General features: G+C 54.3%; 1 protein-coding gene across 8 annotated transcripts in view; it reads left to right on the forward strand.

The window, feature by feature from the left end:
* The window catches only part of PIK3CD (phosphatidylinositol-4,5-bisphosphate 3-kinase catalytic subunit delta), a 73146-nt gene that overhangs the window by 54132 nt on the left and 3062 nt on the right, over positions 1 to 15952 (forward strand). For 5 of the 8 annotated variants that reach the window (XM_053577266.1, XM_053577267.1, XM_053577265.1 and 2 more), the window contains 19 exons: positions 2679 to 2854; positions 6088 to 6316; positions 6418 to 6647; positions 7072 to 7251; positions 7435 to 7584; positions 7946 to 8035; positions 9022 to 9243; positions 10014 to 10110; positions 10198 to 10328; positions 10754 to 10804; positions 10897 to 11268; positions 11464 to 11907; positions 12016 to 12194; positions 12279 to 12391; positions 12587 to 12665; positions 13184 to 13351; positions 14434 to 14557; positions 14690 to 14835; positions 15157 to 15289. In XM_053577266.1, the coding sequence (XP_053433241.1) occupies positions 2714 to 2854; positions 6088 to 6316; positions 6418 to 6647; positions 7072 to 7251; positions 7435 to 7584; positions 7946 to 8035; positions 9022 to 9243; positions 10014 to 10110; positions 10198 to 10328; positions 10754 to 10804; positions 10897 to 11268; positions 11464 to 11907; positions 12016 to 12194; positions 12279 to 12391; positions 12587 to 12665; positions 13184 to 13351; positions 14434 to 14557; positions 14690 to 14835; positions 15157 to 15289 (3279 nt within the window). In that variant the 5' untranslated portion in view covers positions 2679 to 2713. The remainder of the gene's footprint in view (positions 1 to 2678; positions 2855 to 6087; positions 6317 to 6417; positions 6648 to 7071; positions 7252 to 7434; positions 7585 to 7945; positions 8036 to 9021; positions 9244 to 10013; positions 10111 to 10197; positions 10329 to 10753; positions 10805 to 10896; positions 11269 to 11463; positions 11908 to 12015; positions 12195 to 12278; positions 12392 to 12586; positions 12666 to 13183; positions 13352 to 14433; positions 14558 to 14689; positions 14836 to 15156; positions 15290 to 15952) is intronic. The other 3 variants (XM_053577272.1, XM_053577271.1, XM_053577270.1) reach the window with 3 other exon arrangements.

Here is a 15952-nt window from a genome sequence, read left to right on the forward strand (position 1 = left end):
AGCTGGCATAGTCATCCAACGAGCATCTCTCTTAAACCAAATATTTCAATTTTTTTTTTTTTTTTTTGAGATAGAGTCTCACTCTGTCTTCCAGGCTAGAGAGCCATGGCCTCAGTCTAGCTCACAGCAACCTCAAACTCCTGGGCTCAAATGATCCTCCTGACTCAGCCTCCCAAATAGTTGGGAATATAGGTGTCTGCCAAACGCCTGGATAGTCTTTCTCTATTTTTTTGTAGAGATGGGATTTCACTCTTGCTCAGGCTGGTCTTAAACAACTGAGCTCAAGATGTCCTCCCACCTCGGCCTCTCAGAGTGCTAGGATTATAGGTGTGAGCCACTGCACCTGGCCCAAGTATTGTAAAAAGTCATTTAAATCAGCTCCGTGCCTGTGGCTCAAGTGGCTAAGGCGCCAGCCACATACACCTGAGCTGATGGATTCAAATCCAGCCTAGACCCGCCAAACAACAATGACGGCTGCAACCAAAAAATGGCTAGGCATTGTGGCAGGTGCCTGTAGTCCCAGCTACTTGGGAGGCAGAGGCAGGAGAATCGCTTGAGCCCAGGAGTTGGAGGTTTCTGTGAGCTGTGATGCCACAGCACTCTACCCAGGACAAAAGCTTGAGGCTCTGTCTCAAAAAAAAAAAAAAAAAAGTCATTTAAATCTAGGAAAATGTGACCTTTGAGTAGGTAGGAAGGTTTTTTTTTTTTTTAAGAATAAAATATTATAAAACATACAAAAGCAAGATTGATAAATTTGACTGCATCAACATTAAAAACTTATATTTACCAAAGATGCCATAAACAAAGCAAAAGGATGGCTCAGGTTAGAAGACATTTCCAAGTCATTTAATCAACAAAGGAATGGAATCTACAATATATAAAGAAATCCTAGGCTGGACTTAGTTGCTCATGCCTGTAATCCCAGCACTTTGGGAGACTGAGGCAGGAGGATCACTTGAGGCCAGGAGTTCAAGAACAGCCTGGGCAAGAGTGAGACCCCATCTCTAAAAAAAATCAGCTGGGTGTGGTGGTGCGTACCTGTAGTCGCAGCTACTTGGGAGGCTTAGCCACGAGGATTGCTTGAGTCCGGGAGTTAGAGGCTGCAGTGAGCTTTGATTGCACCACTATACTCTAGCCTGGGTGACATAGAAAGACCCTATCTCTTGAAAAGAAAGAAAGAAGGAAAGAAAGGAGGAAGGGAGAAAATAAGGAAAAGAAAAAGGAGAAGAAAGGAATTGTACAAACCAATAAGAAAAAGATAACCCCACAGGAAAATGGGCCAAGATTACATGTTGAAATGACCATCTTTGGGATATACTGAGTTAAATAAAACACGATGCAACTTCATTTTATCTGTGTCTTTTCACTCTTTTTAATGTGATACTGGTAACTTTAACATTATATGTATATTTCACTTATTCTCTCAGGACAACATTCATCCACACTCTCACAGGGAAACAAGTTGATGTGTACAGGTGTATACATTGTAGCATTGGCTGCAACACCCAGAAAAGTAGAAACAAACCTTCATTTCATCAACAAGAGAGAGGGTAAATAAATTGTGGCTTCTTTGAATGCAGCTGAATGGACTGCTGGAGCCACATGTGTCTGCCTGAAGAACATCATAGTGAGTGGCCAAAGCAAGGTGCAGAGAACTTGCTTTTCCCCATGGAGTTTAAAACTGTGCAAAAATATTAGGAATTGTTTATGGATACACGTCAGTATCATATAAGCATACAAACATGCACAGAAATCATAAACAACCAGATTCCAGGTGGTAGTAGCCTGAAGTGGGAAGAGCTGGGTGGGGGGCTTGGAAGGGCTAGGGTACACAAGAACCTTTAAGTGTGTCTGTAGCATTGTGTCACTAGTTGGGGGAGATGAGGTTGGGGGTGAGGATTATGACTGGTGCATGGGGTTTGGTATGATTGAAATATTTCCATGAATTGTTAGGTGGCTAGAGCCACTCTTAGTCTTTTGATTTCTAGTTAGAATGTTTCAAGAACTGCAGTCTTATTTCTAGTCCTGGGGTGTCTGACTAGTGACCCTGCCAATCTCCTATCCGTGCCCAGTGGTGGCCATGACTGAGTCTCGCGGATGTGTATGTTCCAGAGGAAATGTGACGTAGCATGGGCTCTGTTGGTGTCTATGAGGGATCCACCTGGAATGAGAGGTGGTGGCCCAGACTGGTAGGAGCCACAGACTGCCTTGGGCAGTACGAGGCCATGAGGGAGGTGAGCTCTGTGTGTCCATCAGCCGGTCTCAGTCCTGACTTTCCTGCTGTTTAAAATCTCAGCAGTCAGGGTGGGCGCTGGTGGCTCATGCCTGTAATCCTAGCACTCTGGGAGGTCAAGGCAAGTGGATCGCCTGAGCTCAGGATTTCAAGACCAGCCTGAGCAACAGTGAGACCCCATGGCTACTAAAAATAGAAAAACTAGCAGGGCATCATGGCAGGTGCCTGTAGTCCCAAGTACTTAGGAGGCTGAGGCAAGGGGATCACTTGAGCCTAGGAGTTTGAGGTTGCTGTGAGCTGTGACATCACAGCACTCTTCTCAGAGCAACAGAGCGAGACTCTGTCTCAAAACTAACTAAATAAATAAAATCCCAGCAGACTGTTCTCCCCAGGACTCACCCAGCAGAGCTGAGGTGGCTTTATTTCACTTTTGCTTCCTTTTCAGGACAACTGCTGACCGGTGAGAAGTAACAAAGCAAGATGCCCCCTGGGGTCGACTGCCCCATGGAGTTCTGGACCAAGGAGGAGAACCAGAGCGTGGTGGTTGACTTCCTGCTGCCCACAGGGATCTACTTGAACTTCCCGGTGTCCTGCAATGCCAATCTCAGCACCATCAAGCAGGTATGACCTCCACCTGGTCCTCAGACCTTGGAGTTCAGAGACAGACAGACACATTGTTTCTCAGATTTGGAATCCTTACATGGAATTGTATAAACCCTGTTGTTAAAGTCTGTGTATCATTCCAATTTCAGCTTCTCCCTGCAACAGTATATGTTTTCCTTTACTAAGTTACTTGGTTATTAACTGCTGGCCTAGATCACAGTGAAAGCTTCCAGGGGGTGCTTCCAGGGGTGGACTGTGGTTCTACCCGTGATTGTACCATCATTTTTGAAACCATATTTCATCTATGGGCACTTAAGAATTTTATAGGTCTGGGCGGTGCCTGTGGCTCAAGGAGTAGGGCGCTGGCCCCATATGCCGGAGGTGGCGGGTTCAAATCCAGCCCTAGCCAGAAACTGCAAATAAATAAATTAAATAATTAATTAATTAAAAAAAAAAGAAGAAGTTAAAAAAAAAAAAAGAATTTTACAGGTCTTTGTCTTTAGAGTTGTCGCCATAGGGAGCATCATCTTTGGAAAGTTTTCAGTTTTGTTGAATAGTTCCTGGGAGGGATTACTGAGTCAAAGGATTAAATATCTGGATGGGATTTGGTAGATATTGTCTTATGACTTTTTAGAGTGCTTGTGCCACTACAAAATGTGAGACTTAAGCTCAGCACCCGTAGCACAGTGGTTACAGCACTGGCCACATGCACCAAGGCTGGCAGGTTCGAGCCTGGCCCAGGCCAACTAAACAACAATGACAACTGTAACAAAATAATAGCCGGGCGTTGTGGCGGGCACCTGTAGTCCCAGCTACTCGGGAGGCTAAGGCAAGAGGATCCCTAAGCCCAAGAGTTTGAGGTTGCTATGAGCTGTGATACCACGGCACTCTACCCAGGGTGACATAGTGAGAATGTCTCAAAAAAAATGAGATTTAATGGATTATACCTTGGGCTGCCAGAGGGTGAGAACTTATCTCGGAATTGTAGAAACTATGATTGGTAGCAGACAAAAAGAGAGAGAGAGAAGGAATGAACCATCCCTAATTTTTTAATTTAATTTTTCTTTTCTTCCTAGGAGATTTCTTTAAAAATTAAGTTTTCGCTGGGTGTTGTGGCAGGCGCCTGTAGTCCCAGCTACTTGGGAGGCTGAGGCAAGGGGATTGCTTGAGCCCAAGAGTTTGAGGTTGCTGTGAGCTGTGATGCCCCGGCACTCTACCCTAGGGCGACTCAGTTAGACTCTGTCTCAAAAAAAATGACATTTTCCTTTCCACCACAAAAGTAATATGGACACATGAAAGTTGGGGGAAAGAAGAAAAAGTAGAAGGGGAAAAAATTACCTGCGATCCGGCCGTATTTAATATCCTAAGACATATTTAACACTTTAGCTAACACTGTTTCCTGTTTTGGCTATTTCTATACGTAGTGTTTTTTGTGATAATTCTTATTATGAACACTCATATCTTTTTCTGAGTTAATGTTATAACATCTTGGTCATGTCATTAACTTTATATAGGTATCATTTTAAGTCAGTCTTATTTTTCATTTTATTTTATTTTTTTGCAGTTTTTGGCCGGGGCTGAGTTTGAACCCGCCACCTCCGGCATATGGGACCAGCGCGCTACCCCTTTAAGCCACAGGCGCCGCCCTGGAATCAGTCTTATTTTTCAACACACAGAGCTGTGCTTGCACATTATTAAAATTCAAACACTGCAGAGACGCATGAAACATATCTGTCCGTAAAGTTTCACCTCACACTTGAATTTGCTTTCAATTTCTTCATATTTTTATTTATAGCAGAAACCAGATAGTCTATTTGCCTTCCCAAGCTGGCTGCATGCTATCTGTAGCAATGATCCAACTCTGCTGGACAGGGCAGCCACCTTAAGGCAAATGCAGATGATATGTAAATAACCCCTGATATGTAAAAGACGGGCATGGCTTTGCATCAGTCGGAAGCGTCCAGATTTGGCCCATGGCTTGCCAAATCCTGGTCTATATTAATTGAAATGTTTCTTATGGTGTTTTTCTATGGAAATGGGCTTGACTTTCATCTGCTGTCATACAACTTGAGGATTCCCCCACTTAATGATACATTTTTGGTCACCTTTGGGCACTTCCTTAGACTATGTCGTAGCTCTGTGTCATCCCATTGCTTGACAGACCATAATTAGCCACTGCCTATGGTAGCAGCATGGGGGTCTTTCCTCCTTTCCTGTTCTCTCTGTGACACGGTGATGAACACCTTTCCGGAGACCCCTCACCTGAGCACACCCTGATGGCCTTAGATGACCATGCTCCACAAAGAGGTTTTTTTGGCTCACTCAGTGGGTTAAATGTTTCTGAATTAGTTTCCAACATTTAAAAATCAGGATGAGGAGGCTAGGTGCAGCGGCTCACATCTGTAATCCTTGGCACTCTGGAAGGCCAAGGTAGGTGGATCGCTTTTGCTCAGGAGTTTGAGGCTAGCCTGAGAAAACAGCGAGACCCAGTCTCTACTAAAAACAGAAAAACTAGCCTGGCATTGTGACAGGTGCCTGTAGTCCCAGTTACTGGGGAGGCTGAGGCAAGACAATTGCTCGAGCCCAAGAGTTTGAGGTTGTTGTGAGCTATGATGATGCCACAGCACTCTACCCAGGGCACAGAGTGAAACTCTGTTTCACAAGAAAAAAAACAAAAAAAAAGGCTGAGCTCCTGTATCTCAGGGGTTAGGGTGCTAGCCACATGCATGGGGCTATTGGGTTTGAACCTGGCCAGGGTCTGCTAAACAACAATGACAACAATAGCAAAAAAGTAGCCAGGCATTGTGGCGGGCACCTGTAGTCCTAGCTGCTGGGAGGCTGAGGCAAGAGAATCGCTTAAGCCCAAGAGTTTGAGGTTGCTGTGAGCACTCTACTGAGGGTGACATAGTGAGCCTCTGTCTCAAAAAAAAAAAAAAAATCAGGATGAGGAACATCAGGACGATTAGCTAGGGGATGCTCAAAGATTGTATCCAGCAATCCCTTAGGATAAACTAGGTTGGTCTCTGAGCTCTGGAGGTCAGTCTGCATGACGTGACACTTGTCCTGTTGCACTCTCCAGAAGGGCAGTGACAGAGAAGCCTGTCCACCCACTTGGTCTGCAGAGGACACATGTCTTGGGTCTGCCTTTGTCCTCTGGGAGGGTCCTATGGGTGAGACCCCTAGCTAGAGGCCAGCCCTCCACCCACCTGCAGCTTCAGCCCAGAGAGGCTGACCGGTGATTGTCCCCTCAGCTGCTATGGCACCGTGCCCAGTATGAGCCACTCTTCCACATGCTCAGCGGCCCCGAGGCCTACGTGTTCACCTGTGTCAACCAGACTGCAGAGCAGCAGGAGCTGGAGGACGAGCAGCGGCGGCTGTGTGATGTTCAGCCCTTCCTGCCTGTCCTGCGCCTGGTGGCCCGCGAGGGTGACCGTGTGAAGAAGCTCATCAACTCACAAATCAGCCTCCTGATTGGCAAAGGTACCCCTGCCAGTGGACAACAGTCTGGGGCCAACACTCCATTGCCTCCATGGCCCCCCAACCCCCATCCTCCATGCTGACCAGCCCCTCCCTGCCCACAGGCCTGCATGAGTTTGACTCTCTGCATGACCCAGAGGTGAACGATTTTCGCGCCAAGATGCGCCAGTTCTGCGAGGAGGCGGCCACCCGGCGGCAGCAGCTGGGCTGGGAGGCCTGGCTGCAGTACAGCTGCCCCCTCCAGCTGGAGCCCTCAGCACGGGGCTGGGGGGCTGGTGCCCTGCGGCTCCCTAACCGGGCCTTGCTGGTCAACGTCAAGTTCGAGGGCAGTGAGGTGAGCCACGGCCTGAGGTGTCCTGACTGCCGTGTCCATGGGAGATGCCCCTCATGGAGCTCCCTAGTCATCTGTGAGCCCCCTAAACCCACCCACTTCCCAGTGGCATCAGACAGTATTTGCAGGTGTCCTTGCATGGGATGGGGGGTGTCTTGGCAAACATCCCACCAGGTGAGTGTGACGTGGCAGAATGACCATGTGGCATTGATTGTTGGTTATTGGTCTGTTCATTTCTTGAACAGATCTTTCCTAAGTGTCGGCTCTGTGCCCTCATCAATGACCACCCTGGACCCAGCCCTTCAGGGTGCCTTAGTTCTAGGGGGATAGGGCTACCTAATACAGACAGATAGGTAACCCTGCCTCTAGGCCTTAGAACCCCTGGGGGGCCTCAAGGGCAGAAGGCTGACCCTCCCTCCTCCCCCAGGAGAGCTTCACCTTCCAGGTGTCCACCAAGGACGTGCCCTTGGCGCTGATGGCCTGTGCCCTCCGGAAGAAGGCCACAGTGTTCCGGCAGCCCCTGGTGGAGCAGCCCGAGGACTACGCACTGCGGGTCAATGGCAGGCGCGAGTACCTGTATGGCAGCTACCCGCTCTGCCAGTTCCAGGTGAGGCCTGCACAGGACCCCTGTGTCACGGGTCCCAGCCTTGTGGGTCTGGCCAAGGAGGGGCTCCATCTTCGGGAGGTGGGTAAGGGCAGGGAAGACCTGCACCCTCCCCATCCCCTGGGCCTGGGGTGGGCAGTGGTCATGTGGGAGCCTCCCATCGACAGCTCACCCGGCACCCCCCAGTACATCTGCAGCTGCCTGCACAGCGGACTGACCCCCCACCTGACCATGGTCCACTCATCTTCCATTCTCGCCATGCGGGATGAGCAGAGCAACCCTGCGCCCCAGAGCCAGAAGCCACGCACCAAACCACCCCCCATACCCATGAAGAAGGTAAGAGGTCTCCTCCTGTCCCCTGCCCCTCCATCTGTTGTCCCACCCAGAGCCCACTGGGCAGTGCCCACCAGGTGGGTCCAGGGGCCATGGGTCACAAGGGATGGGGAATTGAGGCTTGAGCTCAGGAGGCCAACAGGACTGATGTCCCAGGCTGGGGCTTGTCTGAACTGCCAGTGGGGGGCAACCCCTGGGCCAGGCTCTCCGCCACCCTTCTGCTCTGTAGACTCAGGAGTACAGGGCCCCTGGGCACCTGCACAGCAGGTTTCTGGTAAAGGATGGTGTGTGGACAGGTGCACAACGTGGCCAGGGGCCTTGTCCTCAGTTGCTGTAACAGCCCTTCCTTCTCCCTCCATCCTAGCCCTTCTCAGTGTCCCTGTGGTCCCTGGAGCAGCCACTCTGCATTGAGCTGATCCAGGGCAGCAAAGTGAACGCCGACGAGCGTATGAAGGTAGGGGCTGGTGGGAAGCAGCATTTTGGTGCAAAGTGGCTGTGGCCTAGAGGGGTGGCAGAGGAAAGGGGATCACAGGAAAGCCTCCTGACCACATTACCCAGCACCCCGCCTGGGGTGCTTGTGACGGCTTCAAAACAGGAAGGGGGAGGGGAGCAAGCCGCCCAGTGAGGCTGATTCCTAGAAACTCAGGGGCCTTCTGGGTATTTGGCTTTGGTGAGCTTGTGTGGCCAGGCTCAACCCAGGCAGAGACAGAGGAGGGGCCATGCACAGACAGAAGCTGGCTCGGGGCCTGCAGCCTGTGGGGGCTACACCCGTCTCAGCCACGGGGACCATGGCCTCCTCTGCGCTGTAAGGACAGCAAGGGGACAGCCAGGCTGTTGTCTCTTTATGACACTCTCAGGCTCCATCTCAACAGCCCACAGGTGTGGGTTTTATTTGTCCCACTGTAGGGCCCAATAGCTGAGTCTAGAGGTTGGGTCTCCTGCCAGGATACTTTTATAAGCAGGGCAGGTCTGGGTACCCCTGGCAGGACATCTGGAGGATTGAGTCAGAGGGGCTTCAGGGAGGAGCCTGTCAGGTGGAAACTGGAGGGGGCAGGGTGTTCAGGTGGCAGTGAAAATCCTTCCCCACGCGCATGGGGCTCATGGGACTCCCAGAGGTACAGGGAGCCGTAGAACATCAAAGCAAAAAGGGCCCCTGGAACTCCTGCTGATGGGGAAACTGAGGGGGAAAGGGGCGTGGATGTGTCCTCAGGTCCCCCGGAGTCGGGGTGCTGAGATAGCCCATGGCTCCTCTGGACCCACGGCTGCTTGTCCTACTCAGGCCTCCTCCTGCTGGGCCACCCTCTTCCCACGTGGGAAGTGGGATTCAAATCCGTGGGGAAAGGAGGCCCTGTAAGGAGGAGATTTGGACCTCTGGAGTATGTGGGGTGGGGGCGTGCAGGGAGGCTCTGCCACACTCACCCTGCATGACAACTCCTGCAGCTAGTAGTACAGGCCGGCCTCTTCCACGGCCATGAGATGCTATGCAAGACGGTGTCCAGCTCGGAGGTGAACGTGTGCTCTGAGCCTGTGTGGAAGCAACGGCTGGAGTTTGACATCAGCATCTGTGACCTGCCACGCATGGCCCGGCTCTGCTTTGCTCTCTACGCTGTGATTGAGAAGGCCAAGAAGGCTCGCTCCACCAAGAAGAAGTCCAAGAAGGCGGTAGGTGTGGGGCCGGCCGTGAGGCGTGCAGCCTCAGAGAGCCAGGGGGCCCCTTGCTAGGTGGTCCCCCGATCCCACCCCTGGCAATCACGCAACCTGGGGATGGGGCACCTGGGGGATCCTCTGCCTCCTGTCCTGTCCCAGGCTGGCCACCAGCCCTGCCCACATGACTGGTTTGGGCTCCTGAGCAGGCTGACTTAGAATAAGGGCCAGGTCTACAGCCTCACAGGAGCCTGGGGGCAGCTCCCTGGGGTGGAGGATGAGCACAGCTGTCCTCAGGAAAGCAGAGGGGGCTGAGTCAGTGGCTGGCCCGGGCAGGAGGGGGGCTGGCACTGAGTCACAGGACCAGGATATGACCGCCCCCTGCCAAGCTGACTCACCCATTGCTGAGCTGGGCCGGCACTCTGGGGCTGGTGAAGCTTGTTTGGAGTTTCTCTAGAAGCCAGGCTAGGGATGAGAATGGGGGCTGGGGATGAAGGTGGGGGCTGAGGATGAGGGTGGGGGCAGAAGGGAGCCGTGAGGTGGCTGACCTTGCTGGCTTTGTTGCTGGGACCCCAAGAGGAAAAAGGAAACAGTGATCTTCCCCTTCACCCCGTACGGCCTTTGGGGGATCTGAGTGGGAGACCTCAGGTGAGCTCTGCTCTTCTCCCTCGCCGCCTCCTGGGAGTCAGAGGAGGAGGAGGAGGGGGCTTGTCTCGGGGGCTGGCCCCACTCTGCAGATGAGCACAAGTGGAGTGGCTGGCCCTGACCTGCCCATGATCCTCTCCCAGGACTGCCCCATAGCCTGGGCCAACCTCATGCTGTTTGACTACAAGGACCAGCTCAAGACTGGGGAACACTGCCTCTACATGTGGCCCTCCGCCCCAGGTTGGCCCTGGGGGAAGTGGCTTTGGGGACATGGAGGTCCCAAGATGGTGGCCTTTCCTATACAATGCCATCTGTCTCTGTGTTCAGATGAGAAAGGGGAACTGCTGAACCCTGTGGGGACTGTGCGTGGCAACCCCAACACGGAGAGTGCTGCCGCCTTGGTCATCTTCCTGCCCGAGGTGGCCCCCCACCCTGTGTACTACCCTGCCCTGGAGAAGGTCAGTGAGACTCCCCTGAGGTCTGGGCCTACCCTGCTGGAGGCTGAGGGGCCAAGAAGGAGCCCTCTGGCTCTGTTTCTGGAGCTCAGCAGAGGGTAGACTTCCACCCACACCAGGACCTGCCCACAGCCAGTGGCTGCGTGGACATGCACATCTGGGGCCTTCCTGAGGGCTGTCTTGCCCACTAGGGGACATTGCGCAATATGACATGACATTTTGGTCATCACAGCTAGGGGGAGGGGTGCTCTTGGCACCCTGAGGGTAGAGGTGGGGGATGCTATGCTGCTAAATGCCCTAGAGTGCACAGGACAGTCCCCATCACCAAGAATGACCTGGCAGTGGTGCCGAGGTAGGGGCAGGGTACCCAGATCCCCAGCAGGGCTGGCTCTGGCCCCGGGGGCTCTAAGCATTACTACTTGTTGTAGATCCTGGAGCTGGGACGGCACAGTGAGTGCGGGCGCATCACGGAGGAAGAGGTGAGCTGGGGCCTTGGGGGTGGGGGTGGGGGGACCAGCCCGGCACCGGGGCCCTCACCCATCAGTGCCCCTCACCTGCCTGCGCCCTTCAGCAGCTGCAGCTGCGAGAGGTCCTGGAGCGAAGGGGCTCTGCGGAGCTGTACGAACACGAGAAGGACCTGGTGTGGAAGCTGCGGCACGAAGTCCAGGAGCGCTTCCCGGAGGCGCTGGCCCGGTTGCTGCTGGTCACCAAGTGGAACAAGCATGAGGATGTGGCCCAGGTGGAGGAGGACGCCTGGGGCAGAGCTGGGGGGCAGATCAGCAGCCCCGCCGCTCAGTCCCCTCACCACTGGGCCTCCCCAGATGCTCTACCTGTTGTGCTCCTGGCCCGAGCTGCCTGTCCTGAGTGCCCTGGAGCTGCTGGACTTCAGTTTCCCGGACTGCCATGTGGGCTCCTTTGCCATCAAGTCCCTGCGGAAACTCACGTGAGTCGGGCTCTGCCCTGACCGCTTGCAGGCGGGTCCCGGGTGGGGACTGAACCTCCATCGCCGGCCTGCTCAGGGCAAAGCTTAGCCTCCCCCAACCCTGGCCCTGCCTTTCCCGACACTGCTACCCACACCAGCTGCCATCCCTGTCCAAGTTGGGAAGCTCCAGGCCCCAGCAGCCCTCCTGCCCTGCAGGGACGACGAGCTGTTCCAGTACCTGCTGCAACTGGTGCAGGTGCTCAAGTACGAGTCCTACCTGGACTGCGAGCTGACCAGGTTCTTGCTGGACCGGGCCCTGGCCAACCGCAGAATCGGCCACTTCCTCTTCTGGCACCTCCGGTAGCTGGACTCGCCCTGGCCAGTCCCCTGGAAACCCCAGCCCCTGCGGCTCCCTGGGAGGCTATGGGGAGGAGGGGCCTCTGGCCTGCTGACCTCATGTTACTAGCAGGCCCCAGTGTCCAGGTCCCCCCCAGATCCTTCCAAGCGGGAGGGTCATGTGGCCCTGCCTGGCAAGGCTCAGCCCCTCCTGTCCCCTCCAGCTCTGAGATGCACGTGCCATCGGTGGCTCTGCGCTTTGGCCTCATCCTGGAGGCCTACTGCAGGGGCAGCACCCACCACATGAAGGTGCTGATGAAGCAGGTAAGGCTCTGCCCGATGAGCAGGGTCAGGCCCTGGGCTCCCTTCACACCTCCTGGGGTAGCAGGGGTGCAGGGCCTGCCCACTGCCGCCCTCCCGTCTTCCTGCCAGGGGGAAGCATTGAGCAAACTGAAGGCCCTGAACGACTTCGTCAAGGTGAGCTCCCAGAAGACCCCCAAGCCCCAGGCCAAGGAGCTTATGCATATGTGCATGCGCCAGGAGCCCTACCTGGAGGCGCTCTCTCACCTGCAGTCCCCGCTCGACCCCAGCACCCTGCTGGCCAAAGTCTGGTGAGCCTGGACCTGAACCCAGTGAGGGGCTCTGCCCTCTGGAGGCCTGCAGAGGAGCCCGCTGACCCACTCTCTGCCCGGCAGTGTGGATCAGTGCACCTTCATGGACTCCAAGATGAAGCCCCTGTGGATCATGTACAGCAACGAGCAGGCGGGCGGTGACGGCTGCGTGGGCATCATCTTCAAGAACGGGGATGGTGAGCCAGCTGGGCCCGTGGCAGCGGCCAAGGCTTTGGCCTCTCCACAGCCATCCTCACTGCCCTTGGGGTTTAGGGGGTGCTCCCAGAAGGCAGTTGGGGAGTTGAGAGTCCCACAACTTAGGGTCCTGGGCAGGACTGGAAACAGAGAACCCATCAAAAACTCATGCTCTTCTGTTGCTGCTGCCCGCACAGACCTCCGCCAGGACATGCTGACTCTGCAGATGATCCAGCTCATGGACGTTCTATGGAAGCAGGAGGGGCTGGACCTGAGGTGAGGGGGCTCTCCTGTCACCTCTGGTGTCTGCACCAAGCCTCCGCAGGGCCGCTGCCAAAGCCAACATTAGCATCTTGGCCAGGAAAAGGGCTGTTGTAGGAAGAGCAGGGAGCAGTTTAAAACCAGGGGTGAGGCCAGCAATAGGACAGCAGCCTGGGGTGGAGAAGGCTGCCTCTGGTGCCTAGCAGCTATCTCTCTGCAAGCAGAGCTTCTTTTGCCCAGGCGTCTCTGGCTTCCCACCCCATTCTGGGATGCAGTGGCATCTTCCTCTGAGCCCCCTGGTTTATTCTCCTCTGAGCAAATATGAGCTCAGCCACCGTGCTGTCTGCATCGTGGGCACAGGTGTCTCCAAGGCTGCATCCCTCAGAGCCCAGCACCTCTGCCCCACTTTTCAGCCACTTGAGCTGCAGCATCTCCTGTGGATTAGGGGGTTGCCTGTAGCTTCTGAGAGTCAGGGAACCCCAGGGACAGCCCTTGACCATGGCATTTGCCCGTCCCTCCTGCTGCTTGCCTAGAATGACCCCCTACGGCTGCCTCCCCACTGGGGACCGCACAGGCCTCATTGAGGTTGTGCTTCGCTCAGACACCATCGCCAACATCCAGCTGAACAAGAGCAACATGGCAGCCACAGCTGCCTTCAACAAGGATGCTCTGCTCAACTGGCTCAAGTCCAAGAACCCAGGGTAGGTCTAGGGGCAGGGATAGATGCCCTTCCTTTCCCAGAGAGATGTGGTGTGGGAGGGCCTGCCTCATAGGTGTCAAAGGTGAGGGAACAGGCTCTGTGGATACTTGGCTCAGCTGAGGACCAGCCTGTGTCTGGGTTGGGGTGGCTTGAGGTTCTGTTCCTGAGTATCCATTGTCTGTTGCTGGGTGATGTGACCCAAAGTGTAAGGCCATAGAACAGCTATTTATGGTCAAGTCACAAACCAGCAATGAGCTTGGCTCAGCAGAGTGGTTCTTCTGCTGGTCTTCCCTGGAACCACTCCTGCAACTGCAGGTACATCTGGTACCGTCACTGGGTCTGGAGGGAATAAGCCTACACCTGGGGCCTTGGCACTGGCCGGCAGCCCGGCCTCTCTCAGTGTGGCCTCCTCCTTTAGTGCGCCAACCTCAGCTTCCCTCCACAGCAGTGTCTGGGGTGTGGGTGGGTTTAAGGGTAAGGCCTTGGCTCTGGAATAGCTTCTATAATGATGCCTGGCATTGCTTTCTCCAGGTTCTGTTGGCAAGTCACAAGGCCAGATTTGAGGAGAGAGGGAGTAATATTCCAGTGTGTGGTAGAAGGAGCTGCAAAATGGTTTTGTGTTCTTTTCTCTTCTCCTTTCCTTCAGAACCCATCACCTCCAGCATATGGGGCCGGCGCCCTACTCCTTTGAGCCACAGGCACCACCTTCCTTTCCTTTTCTTTTTTCTTTTTTTTTTTTTCCTTTTCTTTTCTTTCTTTTTCTTTTTTTTTGGCACACAGTCTCTCTCTGTCACCCCTGGGTAGAGTGTGTGGTGACATCATAGCTCACAGCACAAACTCCTGGGCTCAAGTGATCCCCTTGCCTCAGCCTCCTGAATAATGGGGACTACAGGTGCCTGCCACAATGCCTGGCTACTTTTTCTATTTTTAGTAGAAATGTGTGGGGTCCTGCTCTTGCTCAGGCTGGTTTTGAACTCCTGAGCTCAAGCAATCCACCTGCCTCGGCCTCCCAGAGTGTTAGGATGACAAGTGTGAGCCACCATGCCTGACCCCGGGCCATGGTTTTCAATATTCCCTACCCAGGGAAGCCCTGGATCGAGCCATCGAGGAGTTCACCCTGTCATGTGCTGGGTACTGTGTGGCCACGTACGTGCTGGGCATTGGTGACCGGCACAGTGACAACATCATGATCCGCGAGAGTGGGCAGGTAGGGGCAGTGTGGGTGATGTCACGCAGGCCTGTCCTCTGGCCCTTCTGTCTGGCACACAGCCTGGGGCACAGTGCCCTCAGCCCTGCTGCTTCTGCCCTGACACTCTTCCCCTTCATCCTTCCCTCTCAGCTGTTCCACATTGATTTTGGCCACTTTCTGGGGAATTTCAAGACCAAGTTTGGAATCAACCGTGAGCGAGTCCCATTCATCCTCACCTATGACTTTGTCCATGTGATTCAGCAGGGCAAGACTAATAACAGTGAGAAATTTGAAAGGTGAGGGTACCTGGGCCCCAGGGCAAGGGGCAGTGTTCCTAGGCAGGGTAAAGGATAGGGACTCAGCCCTCAGCCCCACTCCTGGCCCCTCACCTCTGGCTTGCTGATGGAGTTTGAACATGAGGCCCCAACCCTGTGCCCTCCTGGGGCAATATGGGAAGAAGGCTGCAGACACAGGGCATTTAGAAGAACCAGGGGCTTTGTGCATTTGGTTCCAGGATAAGGGCAGGCCCTGGAGGAAGGTGCAGACTGGCCACCTGGCCTCGGGCTGTGCGTGGCTGCGGGTCTCAGAGCCTCACCTCCTCGGCCTGCACCCTGCAGGTTCCGGGGCTACTGCGAGAAAGCCTACACCATCCTGCGGCGCCACGGACTCCTCTTTCTCCACCTCTTCGCCCTGATGCGGGCAGCAGGCCTGCCCGAGCTCAGCTGCTCTAAAGACATCCAGTATCTCAAGGTACATGCCAGGCAGGAGACCTGGTGTCACTATAGACACCCAGGTCCTGCCCCTGACCAGTGCAACCTAGGAAGGCCCTGAGGACCCCACAGGACCCTCCAAGCTCTATGTTCCTTCCTTGTGCCAGCAGTGGGGTCTGGCGCTGGGGGAGTGGCTGGAGCTGTCCAGCTGGCTGGGTGTAGCCTGCTTGGTTACAGATGTTAGGATCTCCCTGGGTCGACCCACTTGTCCTGACAGGCCATAGCTGTTTCCCTATGTTCACTGAGAGGGCTGGATGAAGCAGGGTTGCCTCTGCTTCTGTTTTTATTTAATTAAATTATATATTCTTAGAGATAGCTCTGTCACCCCAGCTATAGAGCAGTGGCTGTTCACAGGTGCCATCAGAGCTCACTGCAGCCACTAACTCCTGGGCTCCGGCAATTCTCCTAGTTTGCCCCACCCCCACCCCCCCAGTGGCTGCGACTACAGGCATGCGCCACCATGCCTGGCCTCCCTCTCTACCTTTTAAAATATGTTTTTCCTTCTGGTGTTTTTAAGTTTGTGAGGGGCAAGGGAGTGAGGGTGGTGAGGTGACACACACTTCCCTGCAGAATCAAGCTGTTCCTTTCTCCTGAGTCACTGTCTCCAGTGGGTAGGTGAGGCCCCCTGGCACCCTGAGAGGGC

Source organism: Nycticebus coucang, chromosome 22, assembly GCF_027406575.1.
Source record: "Nycticebus coucang isolate mNycCou1 chromosome 22, mNycCou1.pri, whole genome shotgun sequence".
Lineage (NCBI taxonomy): Eukaryota > Metazoa > Chordata > Mammalia > Primates > Lorisidae > Nycticebus > Nycticebus coucang.